Raw genomic sequence first — 26,296 nt, 5'->3', positions numbered from 1 at the left:
AACTTGAATTTGACGCTCAGAAATTCAAATACTGGTGGTTGAAAAATTCAAATTCAATTTGGTGGTTATTGTAGCCAATTTATAAGTTCTCCTGCTCCCTTACAATTATCAGTGATTTCATTTTGATCAGTTTTGTGAGAGATGTGGCCACCTTAGTTTGTTTCCCACTGTTTCAATTGAAGGATGTTGTGCTACTCTGTTGCAGTAAAACCACATGCAGTTATGATGATTCGACAACATCTAACGCTGGCTTCAACTCGGCTTTCCATAAAAATCCTTCCATTACAAAATAAACCTGGTTTTTGGTCTTTTTCTCATTATAAAAACACAGATTGTAAGATTCAAATAGTGAGATTAATGCTACCGCTATTCATGGCTTTATTATGTGTGCCTGCATCAGCCACATAGAAAAATACAGAAAAATCACCATGCATGCATCCAATTTATTTAGTCAGGCAAGTCATATTGTCACGACTTCCACCGAAGTCGGTCCCTCTCCTTGTTCGGGCGGTGTTCGGCGGTCGACGTCACCGAACTTCTAGCCATCACTGATACATTTTTCATTTTCCATTGGTTTTGTCTTGTCTCCCTTCATACCTGGTTCCAATCCCATCAATTACCTGTTGTGTATTTAACCCTCTGTTTCCCCTCATGTCCTTGTCGGAGATTGTTTATTGTAAGTGTTTCTGAACGTCTGTACTGGTGTGCGTTGGGTTATGTTACCCTTTGATTTTTATTATTATGTTTTCCGGTGTTTTTTTTGTAATAAACTGCACCGTTGGAAACACAGTTATTTCTCTCCTGCGTCTGACTTCTCTGCCGCCAGTTCAACACCCCTTACACATATCAACCCCACAAGTGATCCAAGTTCTTCACTCGCTCCCTCAAAGCTAAATCGAGGGCCGACGGGGGCAATGTTTGTGAATTGGACCTCCGCTTAAGATGGCAATCAAACTGCATCCGGTTGCGACTGGGATTCCCCGAGGGAAAGTGGCTAGTGCGAGGACTGAGGGGGTCAAATGAACTTATTTGGACTGCAGCCCTTCTCTCGAAGTCTTCTTGCCTTGCTGTGTAGTCACGTGGGTCGCGTGTCAGCCAGGCTAGGGCAGGCAGGGGTCAACAGTGGAGAATGACAATGAGACTGTCCCATACACTCATATGGCTCTTTAGACACCCTGCACACACACACACAGACACACACCTGGTGAGTCACATACTGCCAATTTTTGTAGGCAAGGAACATACATAGGAATCTCTTGGATAACTGAGTGCAATAGAACTGGTTTGAGGCCCACATCTGTCATTGTGTTAATATGTTCCAGGAGAACACCACCAGTAATTGAACTGTATTAATTGTTGGGTGAAAGTGCTGCTACCATTGGACTGGTTGGAATCAGATTTAGTGAGATGTCAATACTTAGTGGTAGAGTTTTGGCGGAGGAGATTAAGTGTATTCATCTTCATTTGGTGGCTGGCGTGAGCAGGAGCAGTGTTATCTGGTGGAACAGAAACGCTCTGGTAACTGTGAGACCCAGACCACCGGGACACCACTTACTGAGCCTGGAGCTGGAGCTGGGAATGGGGCTGGAGCTGGGGCTGGGGCTGGGGATGGGGCTGGAGCTGGAGCTGGGGCTGGGGATGGGGCTGGGGTGGGGCTGCAGCTGGGGCTGGGGCTGGGAATGGGGCTGGAGCTGGGGCTGGAGTTAGTCCTGGGGCTGGGACACCTCACTGTTGAGGCACACTCAAAATCTCTCTTTCTTTCTCTCCATCATTCTGTCTCCCTCTCTTTTTCTCTCTATGATCATGTCCCTCTCTTTCGACACACACGGTATGTCTTGTGCTCATGTTTTCCTCTCGCTCTCTTTGTCACTGTGACAGATAATACTATCAATCCCATATGTTTTAAAAGGCTGCTTTTGAAGCTATTGTTTACTGCTCATGCAAACGTTTGTTGTCAGGTCTGTGTGTAGCTGCATGGGCCAGACTGAGGAGCAGAACAGACACTGTGATCAGACTGACAGGACAACGGAACAACCCTTTAACATCAGACACACCATTATTTTCCCATATTAATTTGTCAGAGCAGAGAAACTGTAAATAGACTGTCCTCCTTTATCATTACTTGGTTGTTTTTGAGCACATGACACAATCAACAAGAAAGAGGAAGGGGGCACTTATGCCACCACAACTCAGGCAGTGATGCCTGCTTCCAGCTACCTCATCACCTCCTGATCCACACTGACACTCACTGTACTGATGTAATGTTTTTTTGGCACCCAGATGGTTTTACTGAGGTAAAGTACTTGGGCACCTGGAGCTGATAAGAGCTAGCCAGGGGACATTGGCAAGCGGCCAGGCCAGGGGAGGGAGCTCAGGGTGGGGAGGGACGTTCGGCAAGCGGCCAGGCCAGGGTAGGGAGCTCAGGGTGGGGAGGGACGTTCGGCAAGCGGCCAGGCCAGGGAGGGAGCTCAGGATGGGGAGGGACGTTCGGCAAGCGGCCAGGCCAGGGGAGGGAGCTCAGGGTGGAGAGGGACATTCGGCAAGCGGCCAGGCCAGGGGAGGGAGCTCAGGATGGGGAGGGACGTTCGGCAAGCGGCCAGGCCAGGGGAGGGAGCTCAGGATGGGGAGGGACAGACAGATGTAATAGATGTGCTCCTCTCTGACTCAGGGTATTTGTGTGCTTAAATATGTGAAACGGTTTGTTCTTTAGTGCCTGTCTGGGCCAGAGTGATGGAGAAAAAGCACACTCCATTACTTGTGTAAGAGGAGAGTAGGGGAAACAAGATGAGATGGGAGCGCCAGTGCATTGCAAATTCCACCTTGCATCAGTGATGTAGAACATACAATGGTAAGTGCATTTTTGCAGCACTGAAAAACTGTGTTTGACCAAAACTCGAACAAAGCAAAAAAAAACACCTAACTCCAAAATACTCAGTCTGGTTCCTTTCAACTTTGTGTACGGTAGAAGGAAATAAGGGACGAGAGAGAAAGTGCATTTGAAACCAGGACAGAGGAAAAGAGAGGAGGGTAGTGGTGTGGAGTAAAACCAAATGGACAGGAATAAGAGAATACTGAGATCAGAGTTGTTTCTATTTTCTGCGTCCATACGTCAGTTGGCTGCACAGCAGAGAGAGAGAGAGGAGAGAGGAGAGAGAGAGAGAGAGAGAGAGAGAGAGAGCATTTCTTGTGTTGTGCACTTCCATAAATAATTACCCAGGTGACAAAACAGAGGCCAGGTCTAGAAGCGTTGCCTTAGTTTAGCTATGAAAGCATAAAACAGCTTAACATGCTTGTCTAAAAACAGCACATACCGTAACGCACGACACATTACTCAGTCAGTGTCATTACAAATAACAGCACACATGATCACAAAAAATAACTATTGTACATACTGTACTACCTACACACTTACCAATACACACCAACCATACTGATATACACGTCAAACTACATGCTAATAGTTGTGTAAAGGCATGGGGATGGGGGTTAACGTTTGAGATGGGCTAAGGGTTAGTACAGCCAATGGAACTGGTTTCTCTTACAGACATATCCCATGTTCAGCCTCCTCCTTGTCATATATCAGGTCTTCATGCTTCTCTAATTGAGACGCCCTCCTCACCCTCCCCCTCCCCCTCACAACCACCCCCCACCCCTCCCTCTCTCTCTCTTCAGTAAGTTATCACATTAGTTCTGCAAGACAGAGGTCTGTGGCATCTCCGTGGTGATCGAGCGGGACCTAGTTCTTCATGGTGACCTTCCTCCTGCAGTCTTCCTCTTCAATATTCATGCTAAGGGGAACATTGGCATTGTTACCATGAAAAATTGATGACGTATGTGGAAGAGCGAGCCTTTCCTAGTCACTAGAGAGATGGGCAACAGGGATAGAGAGGGATCTTGGATGCAGGTGAGAGGGATTAAAATGCATAGAAAATAGACAAATGTATGTTCTGTATTTGTTTTATTTAGTGTTTATATTTCATACCTGGTTTTATAAAAGGTTGTAGTTTCGTCATGCAACCTGAATGTAATTAAATGCAGAGGCCGAGAGAAAATGAGAGGGGCAGGGGAAAATGAGACTGGGACGAGGGAGAGAGGACAAAGTTCAATTGAAAGAGAGGGAGAAAGAGACTGTCCTAGAAAAAGAGAGAGAGAGAGAGAGAGAGAGAGAGAGAGAGAGAGAGGAAAGTGAAAGAGAAAGTGTCCTAGAGAGAGGGAGATTGGTTTCACCTGCATCCCAGTGTTTTATAGACTCCTACTGTGCAGTAGGAGACTCAGCAGAAATGAAACGGGAGAGTTTTCACTCTATGTAATCCATCTGTAGGAAGTTTAGCTGCACTGCTCCCAGAGTTACAGATAGTGTGAAAGAGACAGGTTAATCCCACAGTAGTATAGCTCCCTTTCGCATAGCCCAATACTTCCCTGAATAAGATTAATCTTCACGCCCATTCTGAACCGTCCCTGGACAGTCTGCATGGACAAAGATAGTGATGCTCTGTAGTGACTACAGTGTAATTACTTCTGAGCCACAGAGGGGGAATATGGAGAGGGTGAGGGAGATAGTGTGTTAGAGCTAGAGAACGACAGGGAGAGAGCAGAGGGGTGACTCCTGTCTGGGTCCCAGCAGGTGTGTTGATGGGGGTGACAGTGGGTCAGTGGGGGGGGAGTCATGGAGAGCAGTGGTGTCTCAATCGACCAGTTCACATCACTGTCAAGTCAAAGCCCCAGGGCCCTGTCAGACAGTAGTAACTTCATCACTATGAAGTCTCATTTCACACCAGCAGATAGAAGACACTGCAAGGGCTCAGAGGAGCATCTGCAGTGACAGTAGCCACAGCTACACCTGAGATGGGCCTGAATAGTGTGGAATACCATTTACTGTATCACCAAGCTACGTTACAACAAATACTGAACAGAATCTTGCATGTATTGCACATTCTTTGGGGCTGCAAATATAGAACCAAGCCTAGTAGGGACCTAATACCTCAATAGCCGTTGTATTTTACCAAACCTGTAAACACATAATCAGTAAGCATCCCTGGCCCTGTAGAGGAGAGCAGAGGAGAGGAGGGGAGGAGGGTCTGGATGGACCAAGTGATAGATGACAGCAATAAAGGTCACTCAGCGAAACAGAGCTGTTAGTTCATCAACCCTTACTCACTCACAAAGACCCTCGTCAGCCTGATTGGCTGCTGGGTGGGCTCAAAAACCCGGCCGGAGATAGCACTGTGACAAATACCCCACTCCCAATCACAGACTGATGAGAGGGGTAGAGAGATAAAGAGAGGGAGACAGAGAGAGTGAGAGAGAGAGGGGGGGTTGAGGGGAAGAGTGGTGGTTGGGATGATGTGGGGAGAGAGAGAGAGAGAGAGAGAGAGAGAGAGAGAGAGAGAGAGAGAGAGAGAGAGAGAGAGAGAGAGAGGGGATGTGAGTGCGACCGAGTTGGGTCCCACTTGAAACGTAGTACAACTTATAAAAGCTTTATATAGCATACATAAAGGCTTCATAAGAAATGCATGAATGCTTCACAAATCATCTATAAGCGTATGTCATACTCTATAAATTGTGTATAAACATTAATCATACATAGTGAGTTATCTCAAATTTGGCAATATACCTTACAGTGAGAATTGTTATGTCACTCTTTATACACCATTAATAGAGTATGAGATACGTTTATGGATGATTTGTGAAGCATTTATGTAGTGCTTATGAAGCCTTTACATGTACTATATAGACCCTTTATAACATTTTACATGACATAGAGGGGGGGGGGGGGGGGGTCGCTGTGAGAGTTATTTAAGATACTGATCAAAGAGGTAGGGTTTCAGACGTTTCCGGAAGATGAGCAGGGACTCAGCGGTCCTGACTTTAAGGGGAAGTTTGTTCCACCGTTGAGGTTCCAGGACGGAGAAGACCTTTGCCTGGGCTGAGCAGGAGCTGCCTTCCCGTAGGGGTGGGAGGGCGAAGAGACCAGAGGTGGCAGAAGTTGAGTGATTGCCAACTAAAAACAGACAAGTGGTAGAAAGTGAAAAAGTACAACCCAAGCATGTACATCATTGATGAAGAGGCAATCTAAACCCATGCAAAAAGCACATTTATCTCTGGTGTTGAACTTTATATTACCAGGTAGGAAGATTGGGAACACATTCCCAACCATTATGTGATGAAGAGATGCTGTAACAAGTGCTGTGGGTTATTTAATGACCTCTGAAAGTCAGGTCTTTGGTTTAACCTACCAGGGGTCATATGGCTCCTGTTGACTATTAGAGGAAGCAGTCTGCTGTATTGGCCCTACAACACCATTTCCACCGCAGCATCCGCTCCCCCATCCAGGTACTACTGACCAGGCCTAAAACAACTTTGCTTCAGGGAAAAGACAGCAGAAGGATGTTGGGTGATAATTACCTCATCCCCATTTTGTTATTTATTTGCTCCTTTGCACCCCAGTATCTCTACTTGCACACTCATCTTCTGCACATCCATCACGCCAGTGTTAATTGCTATATTGTAATTATTTCGCCACTATGGCCTATTTATTGCCTTACCTCCCATATCTCACCTCATTTGCACACACTGTATATAGACTATTATTGACTGTATGTTTGTTTATTCCATGTGTAACTCTGTGTTGTTGTTTGTGTCGCACTGCTTTGCTTTATCTTGGCCAGGTCGCAGCTGTATATGAGAACTTGTTCTCAACTAGCCTACCTGGTTAAATAAAGGTGAAATAAATAAATACATATTTATTATAACGAACAAATGATCACATGGCGATCCATGCAGAAATGGCAGCTCATTTACACACAGAGACCCTTACAAAATCAAATGAGATATATAGATGCCATTCTCACATTCTGGAGAATTGGTTTGGGTCATTAAAGTCCACTGAATGGCTGGAGATGTTATGTAAAGGGGCCTGAAATCTGCATGAGCACTTAGAAAGGATTTGATGCTTTTGACAGATGAACTTGTGGAGTTTCTGCTGGGATTTTCCGAGGCGACAAGATTCATTTGAGGTTTGACAAAGGGTCACTAAGGCTATGTGCCACAGTGTCTGTTTTGATGGTGTGTGTGTGTGTGTGTGTGTGTGTGTGTGTGTGTGTGTGTGTGTGTGTGTGTGTGTGGTGTGTGTGTGTGTGTGTGGTGTGTGTGTGTGTGTGTGTGTGTGTGTGTGTGTGTGTGTGTGTGGGGGGGGGGGGATTTCCTTTGTTTAGGTCTGTTTTGATGGGGGAGGATTTTCAATGGCGGATTTAGCAATGCTGCCATATATTTCATTGGGTTACTACTTCTGTCCTACCTATTTGCCACCATAGTACTTACTGGTGCTGTGTGGCAGGATAACCCTACATGCACACAGAGATACACACATTACTGTCAATTTAAGCACCAAACGTATACTTTTATTGAATCACACACTCACTTCCATCAACTTAAGGGACTCCAGAGCGGGTTGATGCCAAAAAAAACTGACTGCAAATTGTCTGACTGAAGGATTAACTTTTGCCTGTCCAATGTCAGCTCGTTTCCAACTTCTGTAATAAAATAAAACACTGACTGGCATATACAGGAGTGTGTGGGGGTTTATTTAACGCAGGACTAGCAGCTGAAATGCAATCAGCAGGATCACATCTAGATATAGTGATTCAATCATCAGATGTGTCATACTCTGATGATTAAGCTTTAGATTACGAAGTGATGTTTTTCCTTGAGCAGGAACATGCTGGGACAGAGTCTGTCTCTGTAGTATATGACCATGTTTCTCCTAGAATAGGATTGTGATCTGGTTGGTCTAGTGCAGGGATGGGCAACTAACTGATGGCTTCAGATCAATTTCCAAAAACAGGTCCCCAATAAAAATAAATAAAGGAACTCAGTCGGGGTCTCAACTTCAAATCAAATCAAATTGTATTTGTCACATGCGTCGAATACAACAGTGAAATGCTGAATACAACAGGTGTAGTCCTTACAGTGAATTGCTTACTTACAAGCCCTTAACCAACAATTCAGTTTTAAGAAAATACCTACAAAAAAGGAAGAAATGAAAGTAACAAATAGTTAAAGAGCAGCAGTAAAATAACAATAGCGAGACTTTATACAGGGGGTACCGGTACAGAGTCAATGTGCAGGGGCACCGGTTACTCAAGGTAATTGAGGTAAAATGTACATGTAGGTAGAGTTATTAAAGTGACTATGCATAGATAATAACACAGAGTAGCAGCAGCGTAGAGGGGGATGGAAATGCTTTGCTGCCTCAGGGCCTGGAGAGCTTGCTATCAACGTGCACCAGCTGTTGTTTACAAATATACATAGACTGCCACCTCTTGTCCACCTCTGCTGTTTTATCCTGCCAATAGTGTGTATGTTATTAATGTCGTCGTTCACCCACGACTCGGTGAAACATAAGATATTACAGTTTTTAATGTCCCGTTGGTAGGATATATGTGCTTTTTTTTTCGTCGCACTTATTTTCCAGCTATTCTATGTTGGCTAACAGTACGGATGGAAAAGGCAGATTAGCCACTCCTCGCCTAATCCTCACAAGGCATCCCGATCTACTTCCGAGAAATCTCTGTCAACTTGCTGTTGAGAGTTAGTATTTTAGAATACAAAAAGTGCAATTTCGAAATGTTGTTGTGCATCAGCAGTTTCTTTTGTTCTGTCAGTCACTGACAGTCACTCAATTAGCCCATGCCAGCTAACAATTTTTAGATTGGTAAATTAGTCTAGCCATCTATCTAAACTTGTATTAATCACGGCCGAATACCGACAGGGCACGCAGGGCACTTGCCCTGATCTCCTGGTGGCTCCCATTGATTTTGTTAGTCACTCTCACTCAGATATCAAATTAACATGGCAAAAGGCACGGCAAAACGCACAGAATTGCAGGAAATTTGCTTTAAAATTGCAAAAATTCCCCTGATGTCAAAATTTATAAAATTGCAAGAAATTAGCTGCAAAACTGCAAAATGTTTCTCTCTGAATAATTAGTTGAATTGGATGAAATTTGTCATCAAATTTATATATGTTCTCTTCGCCCAATGGCGAAATGTGTAGAATTGAAGAAAACTTGCTTTAAAACGGCAACATTTTCTCAAAGCCTATGGCAAAATACAGTGTCAAGAAAAAGTATGTGAACCCTTTGGAATTACCTGGACTTCTGCATAAATTGGTCATAAAATCTGATCTGATCTTCATCTAAGTCACAACAATAGACTAACACAGTCTGCTTAAACTAATAACACAAACAATGATACGTTTTCATGTCTTTATTGAACACACAGTGTAAACATTCGTAGTGCAGGGTGGGAAAAGTATGTGAACCCTTGGTTTTAATAACTGTTGCATCACCCAACCTTTGGCAGCAATAACCTCAACCAAACATTTCTGTAGTTGCGGATCAGACCTGCACAACGGTCAGGAGGAATTTTGGACCATTCCTCTTTTCAAAACTGCTTCAGTTCAGCAATATTCTTGGGATGTCTGGTGTGAACTGTTCTCTTGAGGTCATGCCACAGCATCTCAATCGGGTTGAGGTCTGGACTCTGACTGGGCCACTCCAGAAGCCATATTTTTGTCTGTTGAAGCCATTCTGTTGTTGATTTACTTCTGTGTTTTGGGTCGTTGTCCTGTTGCATCACCCAACTTCTGTTGAGCTTCAATTGGCAGACAGATAGCCTTACCTTCTCCTGCAAAATGTCTTGATAAACTTGGGAATTCATTTTTCTGTCAATGATAGCAAGCTGTCCAGGCCCTGAGGCAGCAAAGCAGCTCCAAACCATGATGCTCCCTCCACCATACTTTACAGTTGGGATGAGGTTTTGATGTTGGTGTGCTGTGCCTTTTTTTCTCCACACATAGTGTTGTTGTGTTCCTTCCAAACAACTCAACTGTAGTTTCATCTGTCCACAGAATATTTTGCCAGTAGCGCTGTGAAACATCCAGCTGCTCTTTTGCGAACTTCATACATGCAGCAATGTTTTTTTTTGGACAACAGTGGCTTCTTCCGTGGTGTCCTCCCTTAAACACCATTCTTGTTTAGTGTTTTACGTATCGTAGACTCGTCAACAGAGATGTTAGCATGTTCCAGAGATTTCTGTAAGTCTTTAGCTGACACTCTAGGATTCTTCTTAACCTCATTGAGTATTCTGCGCTGTGCTCTTGCAGTCATCTTTGCAGGACGGCCACTCCTAGGGAGAGTAGCAACAGTGCTGAACTTTCTCCATTTATAGACAATTTGTCTTACTATGGACTGATGAACATCAAGGCTTTTAGAGATACTTTTGTAACCCTTTCCAGCTTTATGCAAGTCAAAAATTCTTAATCTTGGGTCTTCTGAGATCTCTTTTGTTCGAGGCATGATTTACAAGGCAATGCTTCTTGTGAATAGCAAACTCAAATTTTGTGACAGTTTTTTATAGGGCAGGGCAGCTCTAACCAACATCTCCAATTTTGTTTCATTTATTGGACTCCAGGTTAGCTGACTCTTGACTCCAATTAGCTTTTGGAGAAGTCATTACCCTGGGGGATCACATACTTTTTCCAACCTACACTGTGTATGTTAGAATGTTGTATTCAATATAGACAAGAAAAATACAATAATTTATGTGTTATTCGTTTATGCAGACTGTGTTTGTCTGTTGTTGTGACTTAGATAAATATCAGATCAAATGTGATGACCAATTTATGCAGAAATCAAGATAATTCCAAAGGGTTCACATACTTGTCCTTGCCACTGTATGTAGAATTGCAGGAAATTAACATTAAACTCTACCGCCAGGACGGGACCAGTAAAAAAATGTGCCCGCAAGGTGTGGGGGTCCCTCAACCAAATGTTACTTAGGGCCCCCAAAAGGCTAGAGCCAGCCCTGGTTAATGCTATAATGCATTTAAGAGAGTTAAGTAGTTTAACTGCAGAAATAGATTGATTGCACAAATCAGTTGACTGCATGCGTGGGTATGGATGTGGTCATGCAGACCCGTGAGCCACTGCGGCCCTTCATGATGAGTTTAGATTTTTTGTGGGTCCCACCCCATCATAGTTGCCCATCCCTGGTCTAGTGTGCGTGTGTATTTTAGCGTTGTGTGTAGGTGGTACACAGTCCTGCTGAGCCTACAGCTGGTATTCATCTGTAATATAGGGAACAGAAAGGAAAACGCCGCACACTGCTGCTCATGCAGGTGAGGAGGGGGGGTTCTATATATAGGGGCAGTACTCAGTGACATCACTTCCTGAAACAGGAGGTAAAACATGTATCACATAGTTTCACAATATTAACATTCAATGTATCAAAATATATGGTTATACACAGGGAACGTGTTCAATATTTACAGTAATATACATACAGATACAATATTCAATCTGGAATATCCCTCATTATCTGACTATTAACAAAATATGTTTGGTTTGTTGTGTGTTGTTTAGTTTTGTTTCCTCCTTGCTCTCCCTCCCCCTCCCCCTCCCCCTCTCTCGCCCTCTCCCTCCCTCCAGCGCTATTTGTCTATCCCTGTATGGGAAACAGTCCAAGCCTCTCCCAGTCTCCCTCCCTCCCAGAGCAGGTTAAGCCACTTTTCTGTCTACCTTTGCTCTGGCCCCGCCCTTCTCTGCCACTTCCTGGTCACCTGGACCAGCTTCCAGATGTTAGCAGCGGCTCTGGGTCATCACAGCACATCCACAACTCTCTGACTCTGTTCTGTCCTGTTCTCTATCCCAGAATTCCCCCAGGACCGGCAGCAGCCTAACATTTCCTTACTGAACTCCACCAGCCAATCAACAGGTTCTGTGACTGGAACATTTCCTTACTGAACTCCACCAGCCAATCAACAGGTATTGTGTTCACCTGCAGTTCATAGTCTCTCCCTCCCTCTTCCCCCCCTCTCCCTCTCTGGCTCTTTGACAGATCTAGAGTTACACCCTTTCCTAAGTATTACCTGACCAGGTGAAGCCGCTTTGCCTGAAGTGAATGCTGCTCTGTGAGTTCTGTACGTACTACAACAAACTCTGTGGTCAGAATGTATGACTGCTACCTATCTACACAGCTCTGAAGGTTAACAGTAAGTAGGAGAAGTCTACTTGACAGTTTGTCTATTGTCTCATACTTTTGTTTGTGTATTTGCATCCATGAAAGTCATTTGAATGCTGTTTGCATTGTGTGCGTGTGTGTGTGTGTGTGTGTGTGTGTGTGTGTGTGTGTATATGTCAGACACGTTCTCTTCCCTATATTTTTCCTGTCTCTGTAAGTGTCTGTACAGTAACCTATCCATATTATCTGTTTTGAGCCTCTGAGTGTAACTCTATGCTGATCCAGACAGACTGAGCCATTAGAGCCACTCCATTGAGCTCATTGGCTGCCTGCTTCTCCCTGTCCTCTGAGCTCTGCTGTTCCAGACAGTAGACTTGATGGACAGAGTGTAGAGAGGGCATTGATTACCATAGTCTGTGTTTTAATCTTAAATAATGTTTGATAGATTTCTGGATCTGGGAAGCTTATTTACTAATATCTAATTGTTTGTTTATGTGTGGTATTAGAAGTCACGGTACACACAATACCCTCTAGGCTGGAGCTCCTTAGATCTCAACCACCTGGCTGGATAATGATGAACTAATGACTTTCCTACAGTAGGCATATTACATAACTAACACACATTATGTTAAATAGTCTAACCTTCATGAACTGACTGTAGGTCTCATATTACAAGTGTAAAATATCAATGACATACTTCTACAGGGATGAATGTTTAAGTTATGTCATGTAATTTGCATGCATTGTGTACATGCACTTGATATTTGTGTGCTTACACTTCAGCCTGGTCTCATAGACTAGACATGGTAAACGTAAATCCTGGACACTCAAACTAGCATGATATGTTATGTTTGGTATGGTTACATAAGACAAAAGGTTACTTAAGGCAAAAATGAAGATTACGTGATTGGTTGGTTGGTTAGTTGGTTGGTTGGGTTCGGTTTGGTGGGGTGGGTTGGGGGGGTAACACAAAGGTTGCATGTTCGAATCTCATCAAGGACAACTTTAGCATTTTAGCTACTTAGAAACTTTGCAACTACTTACTAATTTGCAGCTACGTAGCATGTTAGCTAACCCTTCCCCTAACCCTAAACATGTAACCTAACTCCTAACCTTAACCCTTACCTTAACCCTAACCTTAACCCCGAACCCTAACCCCTAGCCTAGCTAACGCTAGCTGCCTAGCTAATGCTAGCATTAGCTACCTAGCCACCTAGCCACCTTGCTAACGTTAGCCACAACGTATTGCAAATTCATAACATATTGTACAAATTGCAATTTGTAACATATCAAACATATCAATGAATTGTAATTAGTAACAAAATATCATATAAAATGGATGATGGACATCCACAAATTAATACATACCATACGAAACGTAACATCATACAAATGGAGAGTATGTTTACTATGTTAGTCCAGGTTGGTACACTTGTTCTGTGTACACACATCAAACCAAACCATGTGTGAAGAATAGGGTTGCAAAAAAAAACTTTGAATAAATTCCCTGTTTTTCCAAAAGAATTCCTGGAATCAGGAGGGAATAAGCAGGAAATCCGGAATCTTCCAACCAGGATTTCTGGAAAAACAGGGAATTTATTGAAAGTTCCATGAATTATGCAACCCTAGTGAAGTATGTGGTTGTGTTGACAGAGGGTGTTGACAGGTTGTTGACAGAATGTGTTGACAGGGGTGTTCACAATGTATTGACTGGGTATGTTGACAGGCTGTTGACAGAGTATGTTGAAAGAGTGTATTGACAGAGGGTGTTGACAGGGTTGTGACAGAAAGTGTTGACAGGTTGTGTTGACAGGTTGTGTAGATAGGATTTGTCACTGGTTCCCAAACTAGGGGTCACGACCCCACATTGGGTTGCCTGATATGAATATTGAGGGAGAATTTCCAAAATCATGAAAAAACTAAATATATTAAACAAAATAATGTATGTATTATAATATCGTCTTTGTATCTCATCGTAATGTGGCTAACCATAAAATATTCATGCTATAGCTAGCAATCAAGAGGAAACTGACTGGACAACTCGACAACTCCCCAGCTTATGATCTCCAATGAACAATAGCTGTGAGGTCCGAGATGCCCATGCATTGACTTTTGTTCGCTATAGATGTCGGAGATGCTATTCAGGAGGACATATTGTTCTGTTTCTCGATTCCTGAGCATGAAACAGCACAGGGGATGTTCAGTGTGCTGTGTGGCTATATTTACGAAAAACAGATTCCATGGGATTGAATGGTGGGCTTTTGCACAGATGAGGCTCCATCTATGGTAGTACGGCGGGCAGGACTCTGTACTCTAGTTATGAATGTGTCTCCCTCTGCCATATGGACGCATTGTATGATACACCGAGAGCAACTGGAGGCAAAATATCTGAGCACAGAACTCTGAGATATACTGCAGCAGGCAACTTCGATTGTAGACTACATCAAACCACATCACTGCGCACACGCCTGGTCGCAAAATTATGTGGAGATATGGGATCAGAACATGAAAATGTTCTATTTCACACCAAGGCTTGGTGGTTATCGAGGGGGAGAGTTGGAAAGATGTTTCGCATTGAGAAAGGAGCTGTTGTCATTCACAATGGATGTAAAAAAACTGACTTGGTTGACTTTCTGTGTAATGAAAAGAAAATGTGTTTCTGTGCTTATGTCATAGATATATTCGGGAAAGTGAACGGACTGAATGCAAGGATACAAGGGAAATACAAAAACATTCTACAGACGAGTTACCGAATCAGTGGATTCAGAGGAAATAATTCTTATTGGAGAGAGTGTCTTTCAAAAGCGAACTATGCCCCCATAGCTGTGCATGTTTCTAACAGACAATCACAAATACTGTTAGAATGTTTTCAATTGTGACTGCCATAGCCCCAAATAAAAAGTCAACATTGGCTGTTAATTACCTTTTTTTTTTATATGGTTGGGTTTGCGAGAATTTTCTGATATCAAAATGGCGTCCTGGGCTAAAAAAGTTTGGGAACCCCTTGAGTATGTTGACAGGGTATGTTGACAGGGTGTGTTGACAGCGTGTGTGTTCGTGTGTTCATGGTCTCTTGTTCTCAGTGTGAATATATTTGATCTTGTCCTTGTATCTTATCTTATTCCCATTTTCTCTCTCTGTACAATTGCTTTGTTTGACCTACAGTCTCCTTGTGTGTCCCCTAACCTCAACATGTCATGATTATCTGCAGTGTGACACATTAATTATTAATTTGTCTGTTTATTAAAAATCAGCTTTATGATCACCTGATTTCATGATAGGGCACAAGTGGGTTTCTATGTTATTACCCAAGGTGCCCGTCTCTGTTGTTGCTGCTCTGAGCGTGTGTGTTTGGAGGAGGAACACGGGGCTGTGGAATGCTATGCCTGTGACGAACATGTCGGAACAGCCCTGCCTGGCTCAGACAACACACTGAACCTACCGGCCTGGGAACCTGCAGGGCCAGGCATAACTTACCATACTCTGGCTATGTTAGTAGAGAAGCATAACATACCATACTCTGGCTATGTTAGTAGAGAAGCATAACATACCATACTCTGGCTATGTTAGTAGAGAAGCATAACATACCATACTCTGGCTATGTTAGTAGAGAAGCATAACATACCATACTCTGGCTATGTTAGTAGAGAAGCATAACATACCATACTCTGGCTATGTTAGTAGAGAAGCATAACATACCATACTCTGGCTATGTTAGTAGAGAAGCATAACATACCATACTCTGGCTATGTTAGTAGAGAAGCATAACATACCATACTCTGGCTATGTTAGTAGAGAAGCATAACATACCATACTCTGGCTATGTGAGCTGTTAACTTCTTGAAGAACCAGGCATAGGTTAGTAGAGAAGCAGTACAGTAAATCTGACCTTCATTATGTCCACTGTAGCATGCACATTGCACTCATGCTGTTCCATTTCACATGACATACACATAGTTACATGTCAAAGGATACTCTGACCCCCATATGCTGTATACGCCTACAGTTTGTTTCTGCGTGGGTGAGGGACAGGATGTGTTTTTTATGGAACTGTAATTGGTGTGCTTTTGAAAGGTTTAGATTTGTCAGGTCAACACAGGTTTTTGTGGATTAGTGTCACTGCCTTTTGTTGGGCTAGCGGGATGTGCATTAGCTGCATTAGTTTACATTATCATAGGAGTATGGGACAAATTTATAGAGCTACACACTGATATACTGCAGACATTAAAATGCTGACAGTAACACACTTAACTTGTCAAAAGGTTGTTTTTCAACCAGAGCCATAAGGAAAAGAGCTGAGTAAGCACTGGGTTGTATCATTACTAACTCATCAACTCACACTGTATCACACGGTCACTGACCAGTGTATGTGTGAGACTGTTTGTGCATTGTATGATTGTCTGTGTAATGTGTACGGTATGTGAGCCGTTTGTACTCATGAGTCATTGGATTAAGTCTCGTATGAGTGGTTCTGGCCTCCGTCTACATTTAATGGTTTCCTTATGCCATCGTTCATCGTCTTTCCTCCCTGAATGTTGGGCAAAGGTTACCCTGGTTACACAAAGGACTTGTCTCTAGAAAATGGATGATTTCATTAAACGTGGTGTGAACAAAAGCCAATGAAGAAAGTCCAATCAAACAGATTACTTTAGAAAGGCTGAGGCTTAATTTATCTTTCTTATTAATCATGTAGGCCTGGTTATTGGATGGCTGGTGAGGTGGGCTTTAGCCTGGTCACGTTTCAGCCTGTCATGGCCATCAGCTGTGTGTCACTCTAATTCCCTCCAGAACAGGTTAGAGCAGGGTGGGTTGGAGCTCCCCGGGGTTGGTTCTGTGACACCATGTTGTCACTCTGAGGATTAACACTGAGATAATGAGGTGTTCCCGGGCACGGGTGTGTCCCCTCTGAGTGCTTTGTTGCATGTGTGTGTGTGCCGGCATGCATGCGTATGTGTGTGTATGTGTTTGTGAATGGAAACCTCAGAGATTTTACTGTTTTATTACACAAAGGCATTGCTTTATGAGTTCCAGATACTGCAGAGGACTCTGTGACTGATTGTTCTGCTGCCGTTGTCTGTATAGACTACACATATATTAAACATGAATACATTCTGTTCTCTCTATCCTCACATTTTACCTCTATATCGTACTTTTCTTCTTAACCTGCGTCTTCCTGAGAGAGAGAGAGAGAGAGGTAGTGAGCTACTGAACTCATGGTGTCACGGTTGTCGTAAGAACGGGACCAAGGCGCAGCGTGTGTAGAGTTCCACATCTTTATTCCAAAGTGAAACTTCAAGCAAAAACAAATAAATCAAATAAACAAACCATCTCCGGAAGCTCTGGACTATGAATGCACACTGGAGGCCGAGTGCGTGGAGCCGGTACAGGTGGCACCGGACTGGTGACACGCACTTCAGGGCGAGTGCGAGGAGCTGGCACAGGACGTGACAGACTGGGAAGGCGCACTGGAGGTCTAGTGCGTGGAGCCAGCACAGGTGGCACCGGACTGGTGACACGCACTTCAGGGCAAGTGCGAGGAGCAGGCACAGGACGTATCGGACTGGGGAGGCGCACTGGAGGCCAGATACGTGGAGCCGGCCCAGGTTTCACCGGACTGATGACACATTCCTCCAAACACCTGCGATGCCGCATACTCCTAGCCAACTACATTCTCCGGTATCCCTCCTCACACTGTTCCATCGAATCCCAGGCGGGCTCTGGTACTCTCCTTGGGTCGACCGACCACCTCTCTATCTCCTCCCAGGTGGTCTCTGGCTCTTCCCTCTGCTCAGCCGCCTGCTCCATGTGCCCCCCCCCCCCCCCCCCCCCCCCCCCCCTAAAAAGATCTTGGGGTTTCTGTGGCCGTGGTCTGACGACACGCTCCTCCAGAGTTTGCCATTCGGGCTCTGGCACTCTCCTCGGCTCGACCGGTCACTCCTTGTGCCCCCCCCAAAAAAATCTTGGGGTTGTCCTTGGGCTTTCTGTGGCCGCAAACCCCGGCGTCGTCAAAGAGAGAGCACAGCAGGAAAAGATCTCTCTCTGTGACGACTTCACCATCCTGAGTGAGTCTGATCACACCTCTTCAAACTGTCCTGCAAACAAGGATAGTCACCCCCCCGCCCCCCAGCACTGAACCCACCCAGGTCCCACAACTGCACTGCTCCTCCATCATTTAGAGGGATAAATTCACAGAGCTGGAGAGAGACATGGTGGAGCTCAGAGAGTTAGTCCACACAATCCAAACAGAACAAACCCACAAAACAGACCAGCACAGCAACACCCCCCAACAAGACCCGGAGGGCAGAAGGTGGAGCTGGATGGCCGCCTGAGAGAGATGGCTGCTCTATGGACTGAGGTGAGACAACTTAAATAGGCACACATGGCACTGAAGGAGGAGGTGACTAAGCTGTGGTGTGACAGAGAGCAGGACACTCCCCCAGAGAAGCCAGCAGAACAGCCCACCTCAGACCCGGACCACAACCTCAACGGAACAGATAACACAGGACCCACCAACCCAACAGACCCCACCCCCTCCTAACAGCCCCCCTGTCAGCTCCACTGATAGCTCTCTTGACAACCCCAACAGATCCACTGAGAACACACAAAAGCCAGAGATTGTGCTCCTCATTGACTCAAATGGCAAATACATTCAAGAGGATAAACTTTTTCCCAAAAGCAAAGTGGCTAAACTCTGGTGCCCAAACACAAGGCATGCCCTGGAGCTGTTGTCAGAGTTTGGCATGAGGGTCTGCTATACAAATTGATAGAAAGTGGTGTTGGGGGGAAAACATACAACATTACAAAATCCATGTACACAAACAACAAGTGTGCAGTTATAATTGGCAAAAAACTCATACATTTCATTCCACAGGGCCGGGGTGTGAGACAGAGATGCAGCTTAAGCCCCACCCTCTTCAACATATATATCATCGAATTGGCGAGGGCACTAGAACAGTCTGCAGCACCCGGCCTCACCCTACTAGAATCTGAAGTCAAATGTCTACTGTTTGCTGATGATCTGGTGCTTCTATCACCAATCAAGGAGGGCCTACAGCAGCACCTAGATCTTCTGCACAGATTCTGCCAGACCTGGCTCCTGACAGTAAATATCAGTAAGACAAAAATAATGGTGTTGCAAAAAATGTCCCGTTGCCAGAACCACAAATATAAATTCCATCTAGACACCCATGCATTAGAGCACACAAAAACTATACATACCTCGGCCTAAAAGCAGTGCTACAGGTAACTTCCACAAAGCTGTGAACGATCTGAAAGACAAGAAGGGCCGTCTATGCCATCAAAAGGAACTATGCCACAAAGAATTTGAAAACAAATCCAATTTTGATAAACTCCCATATCTATTGGGTGAAATACCACAGTCTGCCATCACAGCAGCAAGATGTTTGACCTGTTGCCAGAAGAAAAGGGAAAACAGTGAAGAACAAACACCATTGTAAATACAACCTTTATTTATGTTTATTTATTTTCCCTTTTTTACTTAAACAATTTGCTCATCATTACAACAATGTATATGTACATAATATGACATTTGAAATGTCGAAGAGACAGGGAGAGACGGAAACAGGGAGAGACGGAGAGAGGGAGACAGGGTGAGACGGAGAGACAGAGAGACGGAGACCGAGACAGGGAGAGATGGAGAGAGGGAAACGGAGACAGGGAGAGACAGGGAGAGACGGAGAGACGGAGACAGGGAGAGACGGAGAGACGGAGACAGGGAGAGACGGAGACAGGGAGAGACGGCGACAGGGAGAGAGGGAGAGACGGAGACAGGGAGAGACGGAGACAGGGAGACAGAGAGAGACGGAGACAGGGAGTGATGGAGAGACGGAGAGAAGGAGAGATGGAGAGACGAAGAGATGGGGAGAGACGGAGACAGGGAGAGACGGAGAGACGGAGACAGGGAGAGACGGAGACAGGGAGAGATGGAAACAGGGAGAGACGAAGAGACGGCGACAGGGAGAGACAGAGACAGGGAGAGATGGAAACAGGGAGAGACGGAGAGACGGAGACAGGGAGAGACAGAGACAGGGAGAGATGGAAACAGGGAGAGACGGAGAGACGGAGACAGGGAGAGATGGAAACAGGGAGAGACGGAGAGACGGAGACAGGGAGAGACAGAGACAGGGAGAGATGGAAACAGGGAGAGACGGAGAGACGGAGACAGGGAGAGACAGAGACAGGGAGAGATGGAAACAGGGAGAGACGAAGAGACGGAGAGACGGAAACAGGGAGAGACGGAAACAGGGAGAGACGGAGAGACAGAGAGACGGAGACCGAGACAGGGAGAGATGGAGAGAGGGAAACGGAGACAGGGAGAGACAGGGACAGGGAGAGACGGAGAGACGGAGACAGGGAGAGACGGAGAGACGGAGACAGGGAGAGACGGAAACAGGGAGAGACGGAGAGACGGAAACAGGGAGAGACGGAGAGACGGAAACAGGGAGAGACGGAGAGACGGAGAGACAGAGAGACGGAGACCGAGACAGGGAGAGATGGAGAGAGGGAAACGGAGACAGGGAGAGACAGGGACAGGGAGAGACAGGGACAGGGAGAGACGGAGAGACGGAGACAGGGAGAGACAGAGACAGGGAGAGATGGAAACAGGGAGAGACGGAGAGACGGAGACAGGGAGAGACAGAGACAGGGAGAGACGAAGAGACGGAAACAGGGAGAGACGGAGAGACAGAGAGACGGAGACCGAGACAGGGAGAGATGGAGAGAGTGAAACGGAGACAGGGAGAGACAGGGACAGGGAGAGACAGGGACAGGGAGAGACGGAGAGACGGAGACAGGGAGAGACAGAGACGGGGAGAGACAGAGACAGGGAGAGAGGGAGAGACGGAGACAGGGAGAGATAGAGACGGGGAGAGACAGAGACAGGGAGAGAGGGAGAGACGGAGACAGGGAGAGACGGAGAGACGGAGACAGGGAGACAGAGAGGCGGAAAGACGAAGAGATGGAGACAGGGAGAGACGGAGAGACGGCGACAGGGAGAGACAGAGAGACGGAGACAGGGAGAGACGAAGAGACAGTGAGACGGAGACAGGGAGAGACAGGGAGAGATGGAGAGAGGGAGACGGAGATAGGGAGAGACAGGGACAGAGAGAGGGAGAGACAGAGAGAGGGAGAGAGAGACAGAGAGAGACAGAGAGAGAGAGAGAGAGAGACGGAGAGACGGAGAGACAGAGAGGGAGAGACAGGGAGAGGGAGAGGGAGAGACAGGGAAAGGGAGAGACAGAGACAGAGAGAGGGAGAGACAGAGACAGAGACAGAGAGAGGGAGAGACAGAGACAGAGACAGAGAGAGACAGAGAGAGACAGAGAGAGAGAGAGAGAGAGAGAGACGGAGAGACGGAGAGACAGAGAGAGACGGAGAGAGCGAGAGACCGAGAGAGAAAGGGAGAGACAGAGAGAGACAGAGAGAGGGAGAGACAGAGCGAGGTAGAGATGGATAGAGACAGATAGAGGTAGAGACAGATAGAGGTAGAGACAGATAGAGGGAGAGACAGAGAGAGCTAAACCCAAAGAGCAAAACATCAGCGTCAGGAGCCTGAGGAATGAGAAAAGTCCAAACTCTACCCTCTAATCTGAGTTTGACTGGAGCAGTGTACAGACAGAAACCTTTAAAGCTGTACTTCTCTCTCTCTCTAAAGCTGATGTACAGCTTTAAAGGTTTCTGTCTGTACACTGCATTTTACATTTAAGCCATTTAGCAGACACTCTTATCCAGAGCAACTTACAGTAGTGAATTGACATTTTTTTTTCTTTCCGTACTGGTCCCAATGGGAATCAAACCCTGGTGTTGCAAACACCATGCAAACACCATGCTCTACCAACTGAGCCACACAGATTAGAGGGTAGGGTTTGGATTTTTCTCATTCCTCAGGCTCCTGACGCTGATGTTTTGCTCTTTGTGTTTAGCTCTATCTGTCTCTACCTCTCTCTGTCTCTCCCTCTCTCTGTCTCTCCCTCTCTTTGTCTCTCTCTGTCTCTCCCTCTCTCTCTCTGTCTCTCCGTCTCTTTGTCTCTCGCTCTCTCTCTGTCTCTCCCACTCTCTGTCTCTCTCTGTCTCTCCCTCTCTCTGTCTCTCCCTCTCTCTGTCTCTCCTTCTCTCTGTCTGTTTTGAGGTGAAAGCTTCCCCTCCCAAGAGAGTGAAGAAGAGCTGGACATGGCTGGTCTTCTCCATAGCAGGTACCAGAGAGTAGCAGGATAAAATAGTCACTTCATCACAGCGGCCCACCGCAGGGAGCTTCAGCTTTGTTATAGTCTGGTTCAGCTTGCTGTTATTACCACAGTCCTCCTCCCAGACACACACAGCAAACAGACAGAACTCACAACTCTCCCTCTTATGTAGGCTAAGGCCTGTGTGTGTGTGTGTGTGTGTGTGTGTGTGTGTGTGTGTGTGTGTGTGTGTGTGTGTGTGTGTGTGTGTGTGTGTGGTGTGTGTGTGTGTGTGTGTGTGTGTGTGTGTGTGTGTGTGTGTGTGTGTGTGTGTGTGACAACTAGGTGATGTGTACTCTGTCCATGTTTATGTTTGTGGGCATGCCTGTTAGTGTACAGTATGTGCACTATTTACAGTCGTTGGTGTGGGCGTGTGTATGTGCTTCAGCTCAGGTAGTGAATGACCTCTGTGACAGTCAGGTATATCCCCTTTGGAAGGCTATGGAGCGTGTCATGGAAACTGTCTCAGTACCTGCTGGGTTCTCACATGACCACCAACCACACACACAGATGGAGAGGTGTACTATAGGTTATAGAGGACATCACACACTATGCAAAAGGTTCTCTCTTATATGACATACTTTGTGCTTGATTAGTCAATGTCCATTACAGTACTCCACATTGATGCTCAGTGAATTGAAACCCAATAAGGTTAGATGATGTCAGTCAATGTCCTGTCGGATTATCTATAACATAATCAGCAAAAGCGATAGCCAATCAGGAGTTGCTTCAGAAAAATGGGCCATAAGGGTGCCAAAAAGATGGCTGTTGCCAGGGTGACGTAGTCCTTGGATGCCAGTCGTCTCTGCCCATCTGTTCAGGACGGTGTGCCAGGGGAACGGCCTGTCTCAGAATTGACGTAGTGATACTACAGTCCCAACCTACCTCTCATGAATACGGCATACTGTTTAAATGTACACACAGTGTATTTTGAGAGATATTTGAAACTGTATATATTTCAGATGTAGGATCTTGTCACGTTGTATAAATGATTGGAAACAGGCGCAGGAATACGTATTAGGGGTTTTTAATATTCCACCCAAAAATACAACATGCCATGAAAAGGCACGGGGATGAAGCCCAAAACAAACATGTATACAAAACCACACGGATGTAACCCAAACAAAAGAGCGAGGTAAAACCTCTAAGAAATACACGGGACGAGACCCGTAATAACAATACACGGGACGAGACCCGTAATAACAATACACGGGACGAGACCCGTAATAACAATACACGGGACGAGACCCGTAATAACAATACACGGGACGAGACCCGTAATAACAATACACGGGACGAGACCCGTAATAACAATACACGGGACGAGAACAGTAATAACAATACACGGGACGAGAACAGTAATAACAATACACGGGACGAGACCCGTAATAACAATACACGGGACGAGACCCGTAATAACAATACACGGGACGAGACCCGTAATAACAATACATGGGACGAGAACAGTAATAACAATACACGGGACGAGACCCGTAATAACAATACACGGGACGAGACCCGTAATAACAATACACGGGACGAGACCCGTAATAACAATACACGGGACGAGACCCGTAATAACAATACACGGGACGAGACCCGTAATAACAATACACGGGACGAGACCCGTAAAAACAATACACGGGACGAGACCCGTAATAACAATACACGGGACGAGACCAGTAATAACAATACACGGGACGAGACCCGTAATAACAATACACGGGACGAGACCCGTAATAACAATACACGGGACGAGACCCGTAATAACAATACACGGGACGAGACCCGTAATAACAATACACGGGACGAGACCCGTAATAACAATACACGGGACGAGACCCGTAAAAACAATACACGGTACGAGACCCGTAATAACAATACACGGGATGAGACCAGTAATAACAATACACGGGACGAGACCCGTAATAACAATACACGGGACGAGACCCGTAATAACAATACACGGGACGAGACCAGTAATAACAATACATGGGACGAGACCCGTAATAACAATACACGGGACGAGACCCGTAATAACAATACACGGGACGAGACCCGGAATAACAATACACGGGACGAGACCCGTAATAACAATACACGGGACGAGACCCGTAATAACAATACACGGGACGAGAACAGTAATAACAATACATGGGACGAGACCCGTAATAACAATACACGGGACGAGACCCGTAATAACAATACACGGGACGAGACCCGGAATAACAATACACGGGACGAGACCCGTAATAACAATACACGGGACGAGAACAGTAATAACAATACATGGGACGAGACCCGTAATAACAATACACGGGACGAGACCCGTAATAACAATACACGGGACGAGACCCGGAATAACAATACACGGGACGAGACCCGTAATAACAATACACGGGACGAGACCCGTAATAACAATACACGGGACGAGACCCGTAATAACGAGTACACAATACATGCAGCACGAATGCCGAAACAACAAAGCACAGGTACTCAGAAGACCAAAGGATATGGGAACAATAACCGACAAGGGAATGGTGAACAGAGGGCACATATATACAGTTATTAAATCAGGGGAATTGGAGTCAGGTGTGCGTAATGAGACAGTTCAGTGACGCCTAGAGGCCGGTGACGTAGACCTCCGAGACCGGTGCACGGAATGAGCAGCAGTACCGGGGGAGATCTTAATTTAAGCCAGTTTGCTACAGCAGGAAAATGATTCTGCAGCAATGGGAAATGTGAATTATTATGTGGATTATAATGAATGGAAATGTTCTTCAAGGGTTGATACATTTTTAATGTTGGACATTTTAAAGTGGAAATAACAAACTTTAGAAGCCTTTTTAAAGCTCAAATACACTACAAGTTTGCATTTCCTGCTGTGCAGGAACATTCTCAGCAATGAGTGACCAAATTACGATCCTGCGTCTGTATGTCCCACACGGTACACATGTACTGAATCTGAATAGCTGCAGACAGTAAAGTGTGTGCCATAGATTATTTCTCTCTCTGTGTTTGGTGTTGGGATAAGGAGTATTGATGTTTCTGTAGCCAGAGAGTCTTCTCTGCCAGAAGAGAAACATCTATATCAAAAGGAGTGAAATGAGAAAAGAGTCATTAGTTCTGATGCTATTCTCACAGTGGCTGGATTTCTGCTCAGTATTTCACTGCTTTGTGTGTGTGTGTGTGTGTGTGTGTGTGTGTGTGTGTGTGTGTGTGTGTGTGTGTGTGTGTGTGTGTGTGTGTGTGTGTGTGTGGGTGTGTGGGTGCATGCGTGTGTGCGTGCCTGCCTATGTTCATATCCAACACCAAGTTTTCTAGCTCATCTCAGAGAATACTAAGATTTTGAACAGCTTCCAGCTTGAAACAATATCAATGGTGCTCTCTGTCTCTCGAAACAGCTCCATGGACCTCTACATTCAGTGAAATTCACCTGATCCCTCACAGCACCATACCAAGCCTCCCTCGGACAAACTTAGCCCCGCCCTCTTCATGAGTAGCCAGGAGGAGGTGCCTGAGGTGCCTGAGATTGCCATGGCAATGGCGATGGCATCATCACCCCCACCACAACCACCCCCACCCCGACCACCCCCACCACGACCACCATCACCTGCCATGATTGGCTACGGCGGCCTGGAGTCACCTCCCCCTGACCTGTGCCAGTCGTGCGGCCAGAGACACCTGATAGAGGAGAACCATGAGTACCTGTACCAAGACGAGGTGGACGATGACCTCATGTGTCATATCTGTCTGCAGCCACTCATCAGGCCGCTGGACACGCCCTGTGGACACACCTACTGCCAGGAGTGTCTGACCAGCTTCCTGCTGGAGAGTGACTTCTGCCCCGTGGACCGCACCCATCTCATGCTGCAGAACTGCCGCAAGTCCAGCCTGCTGGTGCACAAGCTACTGGACAAGCTGGCCGTGGCCTGCCCCTTCTCTGACCACTGCACCGATACACTGCCCCGGGGAGAGTTGGGGGCTCACATCAAGAACAGGTAGGTCCCGTACCCCAACACACCCTAACCCACT

The 26,296-nt window shown here is 45.8% G+C and overlaps 1 protein-coding gene across 4 annotated transcripts in view; it reads left to right on the top strand.

The window, feature by feature from the left end:
• The first annotated feature begins 11,631 nt into the window (after nt 1-11,631).
• The window catches only part of LOC106560268 (E3 ubiquitin-protein ligase LNX), an 88,169-nt gene continuing 73,504 nt past the window's right edge, over nt 11,632-26,296 (top strand). Inside the window, exons 1-2 of one of the 4 annotated variants that reach the window (XM_014122978.3) lie at nt 11,632-11,824; nt 25,666-26,262. In XM_014122978.3, coding sequence (XP_013978453.3) covers nt 25,757-26,262 — 506 coding nt within the window. In that variant the 5' untranslated portion in view covers nt 11,632-11,824; nt 25,666-25,756. Of the gene's footprint in view, nt 11,825-11,886; nt 12,052-22,011; nt 22,232-25,665; nt 26,263-26,296 lie in introns of those variants that run through there. The other 3 variants (XM_014122977.3, XM_014122981.3, XM_014122979.3) reach the window with 3 other exon arrangements.

Source organism: Salmo salar, chromosome 10, assembly GCF_965601325.2.
Source record: "Salmo salar chromosome 10, fSalSal1, whole genome shotgun sequence".
Taxonomy (NCBI): Eukaryota; Metazoa; Chordata; class Actinopteri; order Salmoniformes; family Salmonidae; genus Salmo; species Salmo salar.
The sequence above is the reverse complement of the archived record's forward strand: the minus strand, read 5'-3'. Positions and strand labels throughout refer to the sequence as shown.